This window comes from Magnolia sinica, chromosome 13 (genome assembly GCF_029962835.1).
Source record: "Magnolia sinica isolate HGM2019 chromosome 13, MsV1, whole genome shotgun sequence".
Taxonomy (NCBI): Eukaryota; Viridiplantae; Streptophyta; class Magnoliopsida; order Magnoliales; family Magnoliaceae; genus Magnolia; species Magnolia sinica.
Window position 1 is genome coordinate 46,469,504 of NC_080585.1, and position 21,120 is coordinate 46,490,623.

Sequence of the window (21,120 nt, forward strand, 5' to 3'; positions counted from 1 at the left end):
GGGCTTTGAAGTCATTAACATGAACTGGAAGGGAGTCGGATTTAAGAAGAGGCTTTTTACCTAGATAACCAAGGAAGAATGGATCTATCAATTAGATCTACTTGAGAATAGTTTCAGGAGAGAAAGCTGAGACGAGGGTAAGGTTTGATTTATTAGACACGACAGGAATGTCGAAAATGATGTCACTAACCACTAAATTGAAAGGAAGAGTATCCAACTTACTTATAAAATCTTCTTGATGAAAAGTCGAAATAGAAGATGAAGAAGCAGTCATGGCAGTGACAAAAGTTTTTCGAAAGAGGAGAAAGAAGATGCGTAAGAAGGAAGGATTGTAAAAGATCTAAATCGATTTTGAATACGTACATATATATCGGCCAGGAGCATACACATTAATGATGGGATAATCATGACTCCTCGCATGAGTTGGTCATTTAAGGAAATCGCTATGTGTCACAATGGTAACCACTGAGAGAAGGAAAAAATCATCATTCAATTTTCGTCTCGGTTGAGTATAAGCAATGTGGAGCCGACATGTGGAAAGAGAGACAGTTACATTTAATGCGTCGGACGGCGAGCCAAACGTCACTCTCGCCTTTTAAACCAAAGGCAAGGTAACATGGGGGGAAATGTTGCGCCCAATTTTTTACCGTTCTTGGAAAAACTAATCATAATGGGACATGTGTTATTGCATGAAGATTATACAATACGCATGAGATCTGCTAGGATACGTGGAGCATAATTTGCGAAAATGACAACTGGCGTTGATTGGATCATACACGTCATCCGTAGACGTAGTGTGACTAAAAAGCTCGAAAGGAGAACGTGGTTGAGAGATAAACATTGCTATAGAAGTTATTGAGATACGTGTCCAAGAAGAGTTTGGAAGGGTTGAGTGGTGCTGAAGCGAGTGCTATCAACTGAACGTGAGGAAGAAACATCTAGATGGCTATCACATCTATAAATAAAGAAGAAATTTAACAAAGCAAAGGGTCTCACACTAACTAAAGAAATCAAACCATTTATCTTATCAATCATCTTTTATGTTCCTTAGCATAATCAATACTTTTACATTCATTGGCGTAACTGGTAATCTAATCTTACATTGGGAGTAGTGGTAATTTAGTAGCTATAATCCAAGTCTACGCCCATATGTTGGACTAGTTCTATCTCAATTGAAGCGGTTCTTCTTTTAAAAAGGTGCTTTGCAATTGCTCTTAGTGATAGACTGTAAGTATTTATGTTTATTTTGCTTTTGTCTTACAAAAGTCCTAAGGCAAAGTGCTACCCATTTTTGAGGATGAACCCAACCCTCACCTGATTATCTTAAAAAACATCCTGTAAGTGGCTAAATATGTAACAATTTGTATTAGATTTTAGTTATATAGGCTTAATTCAGGCATATCAGGCTATTTTGACGCTTGGGGTTAAAGTTATTCGGTTGGAATCGAGACGCGGAGTTGGTTCGGACATGCACACACATTTCCCAACGTGGTAAGAATTGTAAACATAGAGGCAACACGGATATTCCAATCATTGATCAGGACTGTCCGTTTACTTTTTACATCCATCGGATGGGCCTTATTGAAACGATGAAATCAATCAGTTGAATTCTGCCTTTTCTTTAAGAGCTATATATTGTATGGTTAGCATAGTATGACCAAAGTGCTTCCTTGGAATCATAACCAATACACGGTTGAGCCTTTCGAATAGATGTGTGTAATTTATTTGTGTAGAGGAAGCGGGCCCATTGGCCTGGAGGCACGGCTTATACACGTGTTGGATGCGCGTGATGATCTGGACCAGGCATCCAACTGGCTCCACCGTTAATCGGCCATTGACCAGAAATTCCTTTGATTGGACTATCTTAGCAGTTTCGCAGACGATGATTTTTCTACGGAGTGAGAATTTTCATTTGTTTGCACGGTACGGAATACGTTATGAATGACAAGACCAGTTTTGTTAGATAGGAGACATGAAACGTGGGGACCACCTTATGAATAGCCCAGATGGGTCATCCTTGCATGGGCCTTTGATTCTCCATTCCGGATTACCATCCGTCACTATTGCGATGTGGCGGGCGATTCGCATCCGGGTGATGATGGCGAGTGTGGTCCACATCTCATCACGGTAAAAAAGATCTTGATCAAACGTAATGAGACACACCAATAGCAAAACATTTGCTTTGGGTGTTTGGCACTCCATCAAATTAATTTCCTATTTCTTATCTTTATTAATTATAATATAATGTTATCATTCATTGTAGAGAAATGTTCCCATTTCTTATCAAATTATAGTGTTTACGTACATACTCAGTAGTGGGCCCACCTGCATGAACTGATCGATGTTCCGAAAAAATGGAAAAATGGCTTTTTTATTTTTATTTATTATTTTATTTATTTATTTTATTATTTTGTAACAAGCGTTATATGTGAGCATTTTTCTTACTCTAAAAGTTGTACAATTCTAATAGCTATTTACAGATTCAAATCAGGCAGAAATGGAATTCAAACCTATGCCTTTCTTGCTTAATCTTGTGAGCTGAGTAATGGAAAAAATAACAAAAATCCAATTCAATCAAATCGATCGAGTTCTTTCTCATTCACATATTAAAGACGAGAAGTGGACACATGAAAGGCACAGGACAAGAAGGAGTCTTTTGAAGACTTTTCAACACATCATACATCCCATAATACAAACATGCTAGTCATGGTGTTGGTGGATGCATTTATATGTAGGATGTGAGAATGGAGGTTGCTTTGAACTCAATTCTGATAAGAAACCACTGCTTGTTGAGGTATTAATCCGACGGTCGTGAGCTTCTCCTCCAACTTCCATCCTCGGTTCACCGCCTGCTTTTCTACTGGTCTCTGGTCTCACTCCTTCTAGCCATGGTGACGATGCCATTGAGATGGCTGTTGCTGTTGCTTGTTGCTACGGAGGGCCTGTACAGGGTCTCAAGCTCTACTGATGGGCGAGATGGTAATTTAAAGAAGCTTCTCCTCTGTTCTACTTGAATTGGGTTCTCTTCCCTATGGAAGGACACGAAAAAGAAAATACACAACTTCCTCTTCTTTTCTTTCTCCCTCCTCATCTCTTTTCTCTCTCTTTGAGTTTGAACGTGAGAGTTTTTCATCTTACGGCAATCCACCCACGTTATTTGTTATCCACCAAATCCACGGAGCTCTTTGGATTCCTCACAGAGCTTCCTCGAATCTACAAGAGATAAAAGCAGGAATAATTCCTAATAAATTCAAAATAACTTGATTAATGATAAAATTTAAAACAAAAAAACAAAAAACATGAAATTACATCCATTTAAATAGGGAGCTCAAACCTAGGACACAGTTATAGAGTTAGACACTAACTCAAACACTCTAAAAACGTGACTTCCTATAAATAGTAAACCTATTTATAGACGATCACTTTTCTTACTAGACTTCATGGTTTTTGGGTAAAAATAGTAAGTGTCCCAAACATATTATTCTCCTAACATATCCCTTCCTATGTTGGGCACCACTTCTACAACTCAAATGATCAAAAGTTATACTCAAATTAAAACTTACTATTTATAGTAAAAATGAAATTAAATGGGACTTTTAACCATTCATCTGATAGAATCTCACAAATCCGGCATGGGCAACTCCACATAGCAGGGTTGGTTGGCTTAAGTAGGTTCTCCAACCCCAAAATCATATATAATATGTCAAAAAACACACCCCAATTTGCGAGATACTACTTTTTAAGGTTATGAAGGCCCAGATCATTTCTGCCTCTTATCAGGCCTTCTCTGGTCCATCTTTGCCATGAAAGAGTTTGCGACCCGACCCACTCTACATCAGAGAGAGAGAGAGAGAGAGAGAGAGAGAGAGAGAGAGAGAGTTTTGTTCCACTAATCATTGCCAAAACTCTCTATTATTGTCGATCATAAAGCCATTTCAGGACCTACAACTACATTTGGCTCATGGCCTTTTCAGGAGTCGGAGAAAAAATCATTTGTGAATCTGGATTTATACTCTTACTAGAATTTCCAAGAATTGGAAACTCGGTTTTCTTGTCTTTGCATTTGAAAGAAAAGAAAGAGCTCTTCTATGCATGTCTAGGCAAGCATGCATGCATGGTTTCGTGATTTTTATAAATTCTACCATGTGCATAAGCCCCAAAACTCATGGATTGACTTTCACCTGGTCTTATTAATGTTGGATATACGCTCATGAGGACCATAGGTGGGCAACTACTAGTGGGTGAGTCCCACACGAGTTCCCCTTAATCTTTCTTTGCACTTTATCTTACCAATTCTATTTCTTTGCACTTTATCTTGCCAATTCTAAGGATTAAATTAATTAAAATTTAAATTTAAGTAATAATTTTAAATTCAATTTCAAATGTATGAGGAAGGTGTTGGGTGCCTTGCACAAAACCTTAGGATCTAGCCTCCCAAAACAAACCAAAATTATGGAATAATAAAGGAATGAAATAAATCAAAGCATAAACCACAACACACAAGAGAATTTTAAGTGGAAAACCCTCAATGTAAGACCCGTGTCCTAATCCGTACCATTCCGTTGGCTTCCGCGGTCCTTCCGGTCAAATTTCGGCAACCTTCGCCCCATAACCGACCCTAAGCCAGGTCCCGCGCACCGACGTCGGCTCGATCTGAAACTTATGTCTTGACGATCGCGTCGTCGCCGCGGTTCCAACGCCGTGACTTGCGCACCGAACCGATACCCAGGTAAGAAGATGCCGATCAGCGTTTATTCCGAAGAAACACCGCGCGTTGCGGATTTCGAGGGAATCTCTACGCAATAAGTCCCATCAATCATCATTAAATGCAACCTTATCTCAAGTACAACAACCCATACCTCTTTCTTCACAAAGTCAACTCTCTCTCTCTTCACCCATCCCTCCTTTACTCACTTTTCAAACAAACCCATGCTTCATTAATTACACACATCACTCCATCACCTCATATCACTCCCATCCTCTCATTTTCTCTCTCATTTTCTCAAATCTCTCCAAGCAACCAAGCCTCTCACGTCCAACACTCCTCTCCCAAACCACAAGTGTGGTCCACCTTCCATCATCCATCTACACCCTCCCATCTCTCATCCACACCATTAATCCCCCATCATCCACCATCCAAGGTATAGGAAAGGTGCATTTGAAGCCAAGGGAGCAAGGAGGAGGGTTAAAGGTGGGTGATCCACCGTCATTTCTCCTATATTTTTGGGCCACATGTGGTGGGACCCGTTTGATGTATGCATGTATGAAATGGAGGGCCCATAGTGGCGGGGTCCCTCCTCTATCTCACCGTGTAGCTCTCTCTATTTCTCTCTCTTTCCCTCTCTTTCTCTCTTCCTTAGAATGAAGTGGGCCCCACCAATATATTAAATCTACTCCATCCATCAAATAAGGTGGCCCACCTCATTTTAGGAAAGATCCACCCCCCCCCCCCCCTATTTAGAGTAAATGATATATTATAATATTTTATTAATATTTATATATATGGTAGGCCATGATCATGTGGGACCTACCTTGATGAACAAGGGCCACTCACGCGTGGGACCCACCATGAGGCAGTGTTTACCCAAACCGTCCAGCGTCCAGAGACGCTGGACGTAGGCATGGCTAGCAAAACAAAAAAAAAAAAAACAAAAAAAAAAAAAGCAAAGGAAGAAAAGGTTACTTTTTAGTGGACTGCTCATGCAGGCCCCACCTTGATGTATGTATGTGATCCACACCGTCCAATCTATTCTCCAGTCTTCTTTAGGCGTTGAACCAAAATTTTAATGCGATCTGATCATCAGGTGGGCCATAGCATCTAAAACTATGTAAAGACATGCCAGATCATAAAAAAATACTCGGTGGGACTCACTTGAAGTTCGGATGCAGGTGAAACTAGTTCTGGACGGGTAGAACAGTGGGATACACATGATGGGTGGGCTGGATTGTGAATCACATCTCGGTGGGCCTCAAAACAAAAAAAAATATAGTAATAAAATTTTTTTTCAAAGCAGCAGTGCTGCTGCTGCAGCAGCGACGAGCGGGCGGACGCTGGGGCCTCACGGCTCCAGTTGTGGGCCCCACGTGATGTGTTTCGAACATCAAGGCCATGCATTCGGTGGGTCCCCACGTACCACCCATCCATCTCAAAAATCAACCGTACAGGCGGGCCATACCATCTAGAATCGTGTGAAGACATGTCTAAACATATAAAATCGCTTGGTGGGGCCTACCTGAGTTTTGGATGTCGCTGAAACTTGGCATGGACCGTCAGTTAGGTGGGACTCACATAATGGATGGGCTGGATTTGTGAACCACATTTCGGTGGGCCCCACATCTGCCCCAAGGTCCAATGACCTCTTCAACAGGTTGGACGTGAAATAATTATTGCAGTGGGCTCGCTGCCCACGTGAACCCCTCAACAGGATGTATGGAAAATAAGTATTTCAGTGGGCCCTTGGCCCACACAACCCCTCAACACGTTGTATGGAAAATAAATATTTCAGTGGGCCCTATCCAGGCCCATATCACCTCATGAATAGTTTGGATGTCAAATGATCCAGGCCCACGTGACCTTATGAATAGATTGGGTGATAAATAAAAATTGTAGTGGGCCCTACCCGGGTCCACATGACCATATGAACAGTTGGTTGGAAAATAAACATTACGTTGGGCCCTAGGTTGCTTGGAAAAATAAACATTTCTGTGGGCCCCGGTCTGAATGACCTTAACAATGGGTTGGATGGGAAATAAACATTATGGTAGGCCCCTCATGGGACCCAATTATGTATTTGTTGTAAACCATACCCTCCATTAGAGTGGGCTTCATCATGATGCATGTGTTTCATCCAACTGTCCATCCATTTTGGAGATAATTTAAGGCCCATTTTATGAGGCCCATTGTGATGTATGCAGGCCCATGTGACTAGGCCCACGTGGATGCATTTGTGGCCCGTCATTGAGGCCTACCTTGATATATGCATACGAGACCCATGCATGGGGTCCATTCGATGTATTAGAGGCCCAATGGGATGTACATGAGGCCCATTTCTTGATTTATGTGTTGACCCTTATAGCGATAGTGCCTTGGGAGCAATGTTGGTTTGATGTCCACATTGAACAGATAATGTTGGTTAAATGTCCGCTAACTCTCCCTAAGGCCCACTAATAGGCCCAAACTTGTGGTAAGTAGGCCGTCTAGGCCCATCTCCACTATATCTAGAGCCCATCCCTTTATACATGTTTAGTATAGATCCATGATTCATGATCATTCGCACCATATGTATGCATGATGTGAGGGTGACCAATCATAGCATATATCTTTGGATAGACTATTTATGGGCTCCCCTGATAGGCGGAGTTGCCTCGTATAAGTGCATGGTATATACGGGGCTGCACTAGATAGTGTGACTCATGCATTTGCATTTGTGTGATTGTAGTTCTTGTATGCCCTAACGACATCGGGGCCATAGCCTCCATAGACACATCGTGGATGGGTGGATTGGAATATTTGGTTCCAGCATACGGGCGCCATGGACGTCCCGGTGAAAATCCCTAAACCCGATGGTACCAGGAATGACGCCTCAACGTCGAGGCCGAGTGGATGTACGGCGCACGAGGGCCGAATACCGGGAGGCCGTGTCCGTGTTCGGTTGGAAAGGAGTGTGGCCTTACTCGCCCAGGGTAGGGGGCAATACTAGGTGAGTTTGACCAGCTCGCGAATGAGTTCGCTATCGACGTCAGGATAGGTATTGGCAAACTATTGGCCGGGCGGATAGTGAGGTTTCTTACGTTCACTTGGGCTGCGGGTAGGAGAGCGGCAGTGCCATTTGGAGTGTATTGAACCCCGGTGATTATCCGAATGAGAACTGTATTGATACATGATGAGGATTGGCATGCTTGAGTTGCATCTTGCATCGCATGGCCGTGTTATGGCCGATAGCATTCATATCTTGCACCGCATAGCCTTGATACGGCTAATGCATTCATGTCCTGATTCCGCATCACTCTGACCTTGCATTTTGAGCACGTTTATATTGCGCACACACTTACATCACCCTCTAAGCTTTCCATAAGCTTATGCACGATTGATGCGTGCAGGTGACGTCAGGACGCAGCCGGTTGGAGCGTGCAGCTGAGCTTCTGGAGTTTTGCTTCTTTTGTTACATTGTATTTCCCCTTTCTTTCGCATTGTACTAAAAAGTTTTTGATCATAGTGGATTTTGTAGTGGTGTTCTTGTGCTTATTGTTTGTGGGTTATGCTTTTGTTATGCTCATTATGAATCAGACTAATGATTTGAAACCCTCCTTGTAGTATCCCAGGATCGGAACCTGGTAAATGGGTGTCGGGATCCGAGAATGGGGTTCTACGGAGGCTGTCGGCGCCAGATTCGGCGATCGGGAATTTTGTGAGCCCGGTTTCCGAGTTCAGGGCGTGACACTCAAAGAGGTAAAAATCATGGGACCTCGTCCATATCAACAATCCACTATGAAGTAGAACGTTACAACCTTCTTCACTCACGCAGGAGCGGATAAATAGTAAGAGAATAAAGAAAAGGGGAGAGATCTCACTGATCACGAGGACATAGAAGCACTAAGATGTTGATTGCATAGTAGATCACCTCCACGAGCATAACCTCCCTTCTACAAGCTTCCTTTCTCTCTTTCTTTCTTTCTCTTTCTCTCTCTCTCACATACCTTTGATAGCCCTAAACCCTTTAGCCAACCCTTGCGAAGCTTTAGGAAATCCTCTTGCATTGCTTAGAAAGGCCTTAGGCACTCCTATTTATAGTTTAGGAAACTTCCTTTTGCACCCCTTGCGAAAGGGCCTCAGATTTCCGCAGTCCACGTAAGATCCGGACTCAAATCTGCGTAGCCTTGACTGGTCGAGCAGGCTGCTCGACTGGTCGAGACTGTTCACTCGACTGGTCGAGTTAAGCCCTCGACTAGTCGAGCATTGTTCATTGAGCTCGCTGGACTTTGAGCCGAGTGACCCTCGACTGGTTGAGCACTGTTCAATCGACCGGTCGAGCAGTGCACTTGACTGGTCGAACAGCACGGTGAAACACTCTGATTTTCAATCGGCTGCACTATCTCTCCTCTGAACTGAGGAGGAAAACCCCATCAGAAGGAACATTAGATGAGATGGGTCCCTCCCTTATCCAACCTCCTCTATTCCTTCCTTATAAAAGTAGAATCTCTTATACCATCCTACCAATTCCAAATGAATAGGTATTATTTCTAAAGAAAAAATAGGAGAGGATAGTTCATACTTATTGTAAATATAACCCACCTCATGGGGAATTTAAATTGTTGATCATAATCCAAGGCCATCTGAATTGTCTAATCAGAAGGGTAATCAGACCTTATAGCATCCACATTTGGCTTTTGTGCGGGTCCTAAGATATTGTGAGCTCACCAATCCAAGCCACTTTTTAGTGGTATTGCAACTGCATTAGATAGATCTTCGATCTACTTTGTGTTTATGATCGATGTAAGTATCCTTCTATCTTCTTACTAGGAAATTTTATTATAACTTCAATTTTATTTTATATGTTAATCATTTGTGCCTTCTCTAAAATTAAATGGATCATTAAATAAGATTGTGTAAAGAATATGATTTTTATTATTATTATTATTTTATTTTTTTTACACACGCACAAACACCCCACACACTCACGCTAGTGGAATTTCACTACCTCTAAGTACTCGAACCCTTGACCGAGCATTAAAACTCCTGGGAATCTACCACTCGAGCAAGAGTAAGGACCCGTGTAAAGAATATGGATAATAGCAAGAGTGGAATTGGAAATGTTAAGAATGGGTATCTGAGAGAGGAATAGGAATGCTTATTGTAGCATATTCACTAATAAAAAGCGAGAGAAATCAATAAAATAAATGGAAAGAGAGAGATTAAGGAGTTGGGCTGGTCTCCACTCAACCACAACTGGGCTGGTGGGTTTTTGTTGGTCTGGACCTCTAATGTCGGACCTTATAGCATGGTCGCCACTGCCACCAGTAGACTCGTTTATAGCGGCTAACAACATTGAGCCGCCTTCCCAGTCATTGATAGAAATGAGCAACCATAGCTGCTAAAATAAATAACAAAAAAAAAAAGGAGGAATGGTTGAAACCCTAGGGAAAAATGAGAAGAATAAAAGGAGCTGGGCTTACTTTTGGGCTTGAGTCGATTTGGGCCTATAGGAGTGCGCTTTCAACCATTGTAAAGCCCAAACATATTCACAAATGGGCCCTATAAATGACAAGAAGATGAAAAGAAGTAGAGTTTTTGAGTTAGAATAAAGTGACTTGTTATTGGATGAAATGAGCCTCATCAGTTTTGGATTCAAATGATAAATCCTTTATCCATTTTTTTCTACCCAAAATTGTAACAAATAATGGGCCTTGCACGGTAAAATTCATGAACAGAACTAATTATTGTTTAACTGATATTCATGATTACCTTTAATATGTGGGCCCATATCTAGATTAGGCCCATTAACCATTAACATTCCAATTAGATGGTTTTAGTGATACCATTTAATCCAAAAATTGTGCTAAAGTTTGGTGACCACCATACGTCATCGTCGAGCATGTGGAAAGTATAAATGGGCTCCATATTTATTCAAAAATTGAGATGAGCATGATTCAAACCCCAAGGTACTTTTCTTATTACCATTATGTGTGAAGTGTGTATCATCCACCTCCAACAAGCGCAGATTGTGAAATGGCTGAAGCTAAGAAAAGGCGGGTTAAAATGAACGTCGATGGTTCGGCTCAGGGTAACCCAGGTTTATCTGGAGGAGGGGGTGTTTGTAGAAGCGACAAGGGGGAAGTCCTATTCGCATTCTCCAAGGGCTATGGGGAGGGTTCTAATACCAGAGCGGAGATTCGCGCTGTTCACGATGGTCTATCCCTTTGTTTGAAGTTGGGCTTCTCCAAAGTTATAGTGGAATCTAACTCCAAGCTGGTGGTGACATTTCTGAAAGGTTCATCCTTGCCAGGTTGGAAATGGCAGTATTGGATGTCGAGGATTGAGGCTCAAAAATAGAGGGCAGGGGAGTTTTGAGCATGTTCTTAGGGAGGGAATGCACCAGCTGATGGGATGGCCTGAATTGGTAGCAAGTTCCAAGCCTCCTCCCTAATCTATCACCTCTCGGAGATCCCTTCTCAAGTTAGAGGGCTTCTTTTCCTAGATAGAGTGGGTCTGGGGGCCATAAGGCTTTCTTCCAAGGAAGCCTCCCAGTGAACCCCTTTGGAGGGTGGGGTAGCTTTGTCTATGTTTTTTTTTTCTCCTTTTGTGGTTTGTTATGATAGGCTTCACCCAAGTTATTTTTCCCCTAGGCGAGCCCGAAAGCCCCCTACGTTGTAAATCCTGTTTATGATAATGCAAAGAGAGATTTTTTTTTTTAAGGGGCCTTTAATTGGTCATTTGTGAGTTAATTTAAGCCAAGTGTTAAGAAGTGACTTGAGATTTTTCAATAAGATCTAACCAATGATGCAGACCTTTTTTTAATTAACGGTATAAATCTTTTGTGATGATGATGATCAATATATGGATTAAGATAAAAATTATATAATAATAATATTTTAGATAAATCAATATTATCAGGAAATTTTATATCATAATCATGACTATATATGTGATAATATTAGGTAGGCCATGCATTTTGGGATTCAATGACCAAAATGTGTAACCCTATGTGTTCCTTGATAATAAAGTATACATGTGCATGAATGGGAATGAAGATCCTTTTTATATCCATCATGTTACTATTGTTCATGAACTCCTTGATAATAAAGTGCACGTGTGCATGCATGGGAATGAAGATCATTTTTATATCCATCCTATTACTACTTATCATGGGCTTGTGAATGATCAGAACCATCTTTAATCGTGATTATCAACAGTGATGATCAGATTCATCATCAATGATGATCATTAACTGTGATGATTGGATCCATCATAAATGATGATGATTGATTTTTTAATTCAATTTAGCATCACTTTTCATTGATTCTTATAATAATAACATTTTGTGTTATAAGTAGGCTTGATGTTCTTAGATCAATGCCTCCATTTATTATTATAAATTGAAACTTAGTGTTAAAGTTATTGCTTTGATTAAATGTTGTGCATAACCTAAGTGAGAGCTCATCTCAACCACAAAATGATGCTTGCACTATAATGGAGGTTTCTACAGGTTGCACAAATAGATTGTCATAAAAGCATCTTATTTATCTTAATTTAGAGAACTCAATTCATCTGCACTACCCATTTGGGTATGTGGACTTTCATATCCCATTTAAGATGAATTAGTAACTTTTATAACTTGAATATTTACATAACATGTAGAAATGCAAATGATTGGTACTAATACCTTATATTATAGCTAAGTAGTGATATTTTTGTCAATGTAGAGATGGCCACAAAAGCATTAATTGTTAAGCAACTCAAGAGTCAAAATTATGATGGTAATGACTATGAAGATTGGTCATGTTCCAAGAGATTCTTTTTAGATGAAAATAACATTTTGCACACTCTGAACGAGGTTCAAGAGGAACCATAAATGGCTGAAGATGAGAATTTAGTAGAACATAATGTTATGATGAAATGTTTCAACAAGTGACATAAGTAAAATCGCTCAGCCTGAAATGTCCTGACTGGTACTATGCATAAGGAACTTATACCTATGTATGAGGTGCATGAGGCCACTAAGAAAATATATGTATGTATTAACTAATGTCTATATAAAGAAGTCAGATGCATGCATTAGGGCAATGGTCTTGGAAGTATAGGAATTTTTTATGTTGCTCGAATAAGGGTCAGATTTGAAAAATGGATCAAATGATAGGTGCCCTCAGGAGCGTTGGGTACAGAATGACAGAGAATCAAAAGATTATACAATGTACCCTTTTTCTCCCAAGTAATGGGCTTCACTCAAAAGGATTCTGAACGATAATGATTCAATCACTACATTTAGAGACTTTTGTGGCCACTTGGGAGGTGGGTTAAAATGAATGCAATTCAGCCAAGTGAAACTTTTAGTGTAAATTGTTGATATGTTGATATATTTGACTATTTGAGGAATAAAGCATATACAAAGCATTCATATATCATTTTTAGAATCATTCATAAGAGAACATATTATATTATTATCTGAATTCCAATTACATCCTAAGTTGTGTTATAGCATAAGCCCATAATTATATTATAGGAAAAAACACCCTTAATTTTGAGAGGTAACAAAAAATTATGAAAGGTGGAAAGGTTAGCACCCCCTTTTATCATGGAGAAGAATGGTGGTGGTCGGAATCATTCGTGGAGGTATTTTCATGGCATGTAAGGACGATGTTACCCAATGATTAGCCCATAGGGTGCAAATAATGGGCCTATAGAGAGGGCACTAGTATGGATTGAGCATTAAGATAAAGTCCTAATTACATGTCGAAGAAACCGTGGGACAAAATAAGGTGCACGCAGCCTACAACCTCCTTCATAAGGGAGGCACCATTGGTGATGCTCACGGGCTATGGTTGTTGGACATCTCTAAGCGCATCTTGTATGTAATCAACCTTAACAGGGCACCCTTTGCATAAAGGGTGAGGACTAGGATAGTAGCCCGGGTCCTGCACAGGAAAAGATCTAGTCCACCGAATCGCGAATCAACGGTCGCGATCAATGCTAGTTTTTATTAGGAATGCAAACTTACCTCACCATGTTTGGCTCATGGTGTTTTCTTGATTGACATGATGATGGCATGCTAACTGCCCATTTTTCCTCATTGTCTTGTGCCGGCAAGTGAGATTGCTTTGTCGATGAGCTTCAGTACCTATGAGGAGAGAGAGAGAGAGAGAGAGAGAGAGAGAGAGAGAGAGAGAGAGCACGTTTAGTAACAGTATTGAAGTATTGGATCAGGGAGAGAGATACTTACCTTCTGGGGATTCCAACAAGGACTGAGAGTTTATTGCTTGGTTTTTGGATTTATTGGGTCGTCCGTGCGCGCTTTTTGTATAGTACGAAAATGGTGGAAAGCATTATATTTTGTTTTTTTTAAGTGAATGAAAAATATATACATGTAAAGAAAATATATGATGAAATGAAAAGAAAGCTTTTGAAAATTCCGTGCCTTGTGTTGTATGTGTATGTGTGGTTTGTACTTGTTGTACTTGTATATCTAAGAATCAAAACGTTAACTCAACTAAATGTTATAATCAATTTTCTAATTGTTTACCAAGGGTCCTAATCCTTTTAAGGTAGTACGCAATAATATCCTACCCCTAGGATTTGGGAAGAGCGTAAAAGAAATTTTGACTCATGACTACCATCTTTGCATCTATTGAATCTTTGTGTTGCCTTGGATCTTCCCTGTACCTCTTTTTTTTTCTTTTTATCTTACCAATATTTCCCAAAACACTCTTTTAGGTTTTTACTGCGTCCAACATTCCCGTCATTTTTGCTTGTGGTTCCCTTTCAGGTTTTCACAATGTCCCGGGTATTTGATCGTGCCTGCCCCTTGAAAAATTTGTTGTTTTTACCCTTGGTGCCCTTTTGGGTTTTCACTAAGTTTGCTACTTGCCCGCTATTTTTACTCGAAGCGCCCTTTCAAGTTGTCACTTTACCCATTTTTCTTAGGCATGCTTCTTTATTTTTTTTTCCTTTTTTTTTTCCTGCAACGATGGACGGATCAGACTTCCATCCTTGCCAGCCAACTAGTAGCTCTTCCTTCCTCGTCTTGGGTCACAATGACAAAGTTATTGACTCAAGTTGAGATCATCCTGAGGGGATGTGAGTGGGGATGGTCTTCTTGGATCAGATTTTTTTTCTCCTTTTCTTTTTCTCTTTTTCATTTTTTCTCTTTTTTCCTTCTCTTTTTCTTTTTTGTTATCTCGGATTGCGCACTCTTTATTTTGTCCTCGTTTCTTCTTTTTCTTTTTCTCTCTATTTTTTTGTTCTTTGACCCTTCTTATTGAAGAACTTATTTGGGGACTGGGGGGAGTGATTCTCAGGATGACCAGCTTCAGTCAGTTGACTTCAGCTTTGCTATTGTAAATCTTAACATGGTTAGATAAGCTTACCTGTTATTGGCGTTGATGGGCTCCAGAAGATCCTCACCAAGGTTGGTGCGTCGGAGGGCACCTTCCGAAAGAACTCTTTTGATCATTGGACTATCTCATGTGAACTCTAAACTTTCCCCTTGAGTTTGATAGATGCGGCGGTACTTGTTGTAAACCCAATCTGATTTTTCTTTCATTGACTTCACTCTTCATGAGATTTCAACTTGAACTTGTAGGATTGCCTCCGTTTCATAAGTTAGCTTGTAAAGAGCTTCACCCGTAGTTGTGTGTACAAATTTCTGATTAGCCCAAAGTGCATACAAAAGAGACCCCATGTCTTTTAATTTTCCTTAGAGCTCGTCTATCTTTGGATTCATGAAAGGCACCCTGTTGTTGATGATGATGACATGTGGGATCTTGTAGTGGCTGATGTTGTCTTTCTTCACGAACGTCACCGTGTGAGATGCAGGATGCTTCTTCCATTCACTTTTTGTGAAGTAATTGATCATCACGAGTACAAACTCATGACCATTAAATGTTGTTGGCTGAATTTTTCACCGATGTTGATATCCTCCATAGGGGATGTCTAGGATCTTACCAGGTTGTAGAGTTTATAAGCACACACATGGATCTAATATCCTTTTCAACTACGATCTCACCTCTATCAATCATTTTCTGAAGCATGATTTTAATAGTGTAGCCTTCTTTAGTTTGATGATCAAGCATGCGATGATAATGATAGTAATTTCTCTCTTATTTTTCAATTTTTCCTTAGGACGCTTTTGCTGGGATAACTCAATTGCCCATGCAACTAACACTTACTTTATCATAGGGAGCATATCTTCTCTTATGAACGCATAGCCTACGTGATCTGCATATTGTCCAGGCCACTTATTTGTTGCCTTCCCTATAAAATTTCTTTTGCCTTCTCTTCTTTCATCTTTTTTTTTTCCCCTTTCTAAGGGCCTGTTCGGACGGGCGAATCCCATGGGATTAGGAGGGATGGGATGGATTTTAAGGTAATGATAGTGGTGTCAATGGATTGGTTTAAGATCTATGGGATTGCCATATCCCGGGACAAGTTAACTGGGTCTGTTTGGCATGCCCGGCGTATCCAAGAATTTTACCTTCCAATCCGTCCAACCAACGGATGGGATCCATTTTAAGGTCATGATGGTGATCTCAGTGGATTGTTTTAAGATCCATGGGATTGCTTATATCCCGGGACAAGTTCACCGGGTCTGTTTGGCTCGTCATGCATATCCTGGGATATCACAATTTCATCCTTCCTGATATCGTGGGATCGGTCCGGCCAAACAGGCCCTAAGGAGTCTGCTCTCTTCCTTTCTCTATTAGTGACATTTGCAAATATTTTATTGGTATTTTGCTGTGTCATTTTATTTGGAAAGTTGTCCTTTTCTTGACCATGATCTCAAAAGCATAAGCTTTGGTGGTGAGATCGTGAAAGGTTCATATATCAGCACTTGTTAGGCGGAAAGCTACTTCCGGTACTATGGAACATGTTATGAGTAAAAATGGACTAACCAAATGTATAGACTTGAAGACTGAATTTCTTAAAAGCTGAAAAATAATGTCGGCCTCAGAGGTCACCTCAACCAAAGACCTTGGCCTTGGAGGTTGGCCTCGGTTACCAACCTCGACCTTAGATATCAACTTGGCCTCAGATAAACCACCACCTCAGAATTCAAATACACTTACTGTATATTAATATATGATAGGATTATCCTCTGAGATATTCACTGAGGATATCAGAAAATCAATCACGACACGTCTGGAGGAAGATATGTTCTGTAATACGCAATCACCATCCAAGAGGCATTGCCATATATGCCACTGCTCCCAAAAGGCTATAAATAAGGGATCTGCCTGCGGTGAAAGGTACGTGAATCTCTCACCCAAAACTCCTCGATACTACCAGACCTAGATTCTTAGATTGACTTTGGCATTGGAGGGTCCCCTACTCTAGTCAGGGTCTCCTTTGTCTTCTTCTTATGTAGGTACTCGAAGGTCTAAAGAGGGTGGACCAAATTTTTGCATTAATAGTTTGGCGCCGTCTATGGGAACGATTATCAGAAAACCATAATGGCGAAAGGAAGAAATAGAGCTCTGGCAGCCATTGTTGCAACTGCTCCTACACCAACAGAACAATCTGCAAACCAAGGAGATCTGCCTTTCCAACTCCAAGCTGATTCTACGAATGCAGGCCCTGCATAACAGTCCTAAAACCGAGGAGGTCAGCTCGCCTCTCTAGAACATTAAGTTGAAGCATTGACCGGTAACATTCACCGGATAATGTAGATTTTGGAGAGACAGAACCTACCTCCCGACCAAAGGATAAATGCACAGGCGACCACCGAGGTCTTTGCACCACCTCAAGCACCCGTTGAATCGTAGAAAACCAAGCAAGCAACATCCTGGGCAGCCGATCCATGCACCCTCCCACACCTCGGGAAGTGCCACTCCCTCTGACTCCAACTTGTGTCACATGCTGGAGAAGAAGAGGCATGGAAAGGCCCTCAAGGCGGTAGCTAAGAACAAGGGCCCCTAGAAGGCATAACTCAAGAAAATGCAAGTTCAGATTGGAGATATCCACCAGCTGTACCATGCCCAAATTCCAACCTCCTTCAAGGCTATGTTGGAAGAGACTGAGCCTCCATTTACCAATGACATTATGGGAGCCCGACTCCCACCGAAATTTCGAATGCCATGAGTCGCCCCTTACTCCGAGTCTCACGACTCAACCGGGCATTTGGAATTATTCACGGCATGGATGGAGCTCCATGGTGCGTCGAGATCAGTTATGTGTCAAGCCTTCTCCCTAACTTTGTCGGGGACTGCACTAAAGTGGTATAGGCAGCTGAAGGCAAGATCCATCACTTCCTTCACACAGATCAGCAAAGCTTTCATCACTCAGTTCATCGGTAGGAAAGATAGGAGAAAGCCATCGACCCACTTCCTTATGATCACTCAAAGGGAGTACGAGCTATCAAAAGACTATGTTATCCATTTCAATGCTAAAGTTGTCCAGGTCGATGGTTATTCTAACCAGATAGCTTCACCGCCATGGTGACCGGCCTTAAACAAGGAAAGTTTGGTTCCTCTTCTCTATTGTTAAGAACCCCCGACTACCCTCGCTGACCTACTTAACCGAGCTAAAAAATATTCCAATGACAAGGAGTTCTTTAGTTCACGAAGAACTACTTGAGAAGGAAACAATTCAGCTAAGGAGAGGAAGTGAGGGAAGAAGGGGAGCACTCTACCATTAACGCCAAAAGAAAGAAAGAGGATAACCAAGATCGAGGCTAGCGTACCTCGATATCAGATACTCAGGAGCGCGTCGACTGACCGACCTACTCGACTAAGAGCGATCTCCCTTTTTTAAAAGGAAAAATGAACTCATGATTAAACTATTATGTTTTCTACTACTTTATGGGCTTTTATAATAAAAGAGCTTCCCCAGGTTAAGGGAAGAAATTTCTTTTAAATGATTTCTTAACTATTCGAACTATACGGTCTACTAAGGACTTTCTTTAGTACAAGGAAAAAAATAGTCCTCAACTAGTCACTTGACCCTTAGAGAAAGGTCGGACCACTAATTAGCAATGCTAATCAAACTACACAACTTACTACAAGGGCTTCCCTTATTGTAAGGGAAGAAAGTCCTCCACTGTGAATTCTAATATGAAAGAACCTCCCCAAGTCAGGGGAGAAGAATTTCTTTCAATTCCCTACTATTCGATCTTACAATCGAGTATGAGGACTTTCCTTAGTATAAGGGAAGAAAGTCCTTCTACCGTGTGCTCGGCCTACTACTATATGAATGACTTGGACTTCCCTCAGTTAAAGGGAAGAAAAATTCCTCCTATTAATTCTACCGTGCATGATCTACCATTGAATAATCGACTTATCAATCTTACGATTGCTTGCCCACTAGCTCTACTCCATCCAACCTCTTTGGCGCAAGGCATCACACAGTGTTAGTCCACGTTAACTTACTTCCCAATCTCCCGAAGAACGCTCTGAAGTAGGGGGCTATTGTTATTGGTAAAAATGGACTGACTAGATGTACAGACTCGAAGACTATGGATTGCTTGAAAGTCAAAAAATAACCTCGGCCTCGATTACCAACTTTGAAGTTCGATCTCGTATATCGACATCGGCCTCGGTTACAAACCTCGGCCTCAGATACTGACGCGACCTCAGATAGACCACCACCTTAGAATTCAAATACACTTACAGTATATTAAGATAAGATGGGATTATCCTCTAAGACATTCGCCGAGGATCTCAGAGAATTAATCACGACATGTCCAGAGGAAGATATCATCTATAATATGTAATCACCATCCAAGAGGCATTGTCATATATGCCACCACCCCCAAAAGGCTATAAATAAGGGATCCTCCTACGATGAAAGGTACGTTGTCTCACCCAAAACTCCTCGATACTACCAGACCCAGATTCCCAGACTAACTTTGGCATTGGAGGGTCTCCTTTGTCTTCTTCATGTGCAGGTACTCGAAGGTCTAAAGAGAGCGGACCAAATTTTTACATCAACATAACCCATGCACATCTTTACCTATTCTGACTCTCTCGAAAGTTCTCGACACGATGCCTTTAAAGTTTTCCACCTATGAATGAACTTCTTGACCGGTTCCCCTTTGCTTTGTCAGACAGAAGCTAGTTTAGTCAGACTGACATCTCTCTTAGACGAGAAAAAGTTTGCCATAAAGGTGTCTTGCATCTGATCCCATGTGTGTATGGATTCTGGTGCCAGAGTTGAATACTATCTAAAAGCCTTTCTTGTCAGGGATGATCCAAATAACCTTACGAAATACTGCGGTATCATAGAGAGATTTCCCATAGTCCTAATGAAATGCATTAAATGTTCTTCCTCTAAGTCATTCCCATTAAATTTTTAAAAATTGGGATAAATACTTAAAACTGGTAGGGAACTATATTTCTTCGATCTCGTAGGGGTACGATGTTTGAAACTAGAATTTTATTTTCTATTCCCATTCTCTTTTTAGGCAAACAACTTTGACGATAACTTGTCGAACTTCCTCTAACGTTACTGATCGGACAACGGTGGGCACAGATCCATGGGATTTGACCCTTTCCAATTGTGACCCTTCCACTTGTTGTCCATTATCATTCGTAATAGCCACTGCTTGTGGAGTAGTAGCTTGAGTCATATTACGGGTTAAAGCTGCCAATGCCTCTTTGAGGTTCCTGCATTCTTCCATTAACAGGTCTTGTGTGCATAATAGCTCTGCTAAATGTCTATCTGTTGATGATGAGTGGGCATGGCTAGTCCACACCATAAAGACTATCGCTTTCTTACCTTTCAATTGCTCTGATAGGGGAGGAGTAGATAAGTACGTTGTTAATAGTGAAGTTAAGGAGAATGATTATCCACTGCTTGATTCAGAATGAACGCACCGTAGTCTCGATGAACTGGCTTATCCAGATTGAACCATTTTCTGGATTAGATCTTAGCGTAAGTTTTCTGTAGTCGACTTTATAGGAAAAACTTTGCTAGTCTCAATAGATTTCCTTTCTCTTCCTTAGGCTCATGGTGAAGTTGTGATGAACATATTCTTCGCGGTACTTGGCAATGTTGGAAAATTTTATAGCGTGAAAAGTGTCCCATTTTTCTATGGGTAAAGTAGATGTAGAGCTAAAGCAGGATGGTGTTTCGCAACATTCCTTGTAACCGGCCCATTTACTACTCTTAACGGGGTTAGGCTTTTAGAGTGAGATTGATTTCTTCTCCACTTGGGTGTTACTACCATCCAACCCCAATTGCTTATTGTGTTAAGGGTGAGGTGGAGATTACTCTAGTTGTCACTCATGACTATTCATTTTATCTTACAACTCTCTTACCTTCATTCACTGTATTCTTTGAAGGTGGTTTGGTTTCATCCTTATGGGCTATGACAAACCCACTGGCAGTGAAATAGAAGGTCAGATTGTCGGGAAGCAAAGCGGCCATTACTGTGATATTAGAGTACAATACCTAGCGCAAAAAAATTGAAATTA

The 21,120-nt window shown here is 41.0% G+C and overlaps 1 protein-coding gene across 1 annotated transcript in view; it reads left to right on the forward strand.

Annotated features, from left to right (window-relative positions):
• Window positions 1-2,723: 2,723 nt before the first annotated feature.
• The window catches only part of LOC131223718 (leucine-rich repeat receptor protein kinase HPCA1-like), a 61,484-nt gene continuing 43,087 nt past the window's right edge, over window positions 2,724-21,120 (forward strand). Inside the window, exon 1 of the mRNA XM_058219204.1 lies at window positions 2,724-2,979. Coding sequence (XP_058075187.1) covers window positions 2,889-2,979 — 91 coding nt within the window. The 5' untranslated portion in view covers window positions 2,724-2,888. The remainder of the gene's footprint in view (window positions 2,980-21,120) is intronic.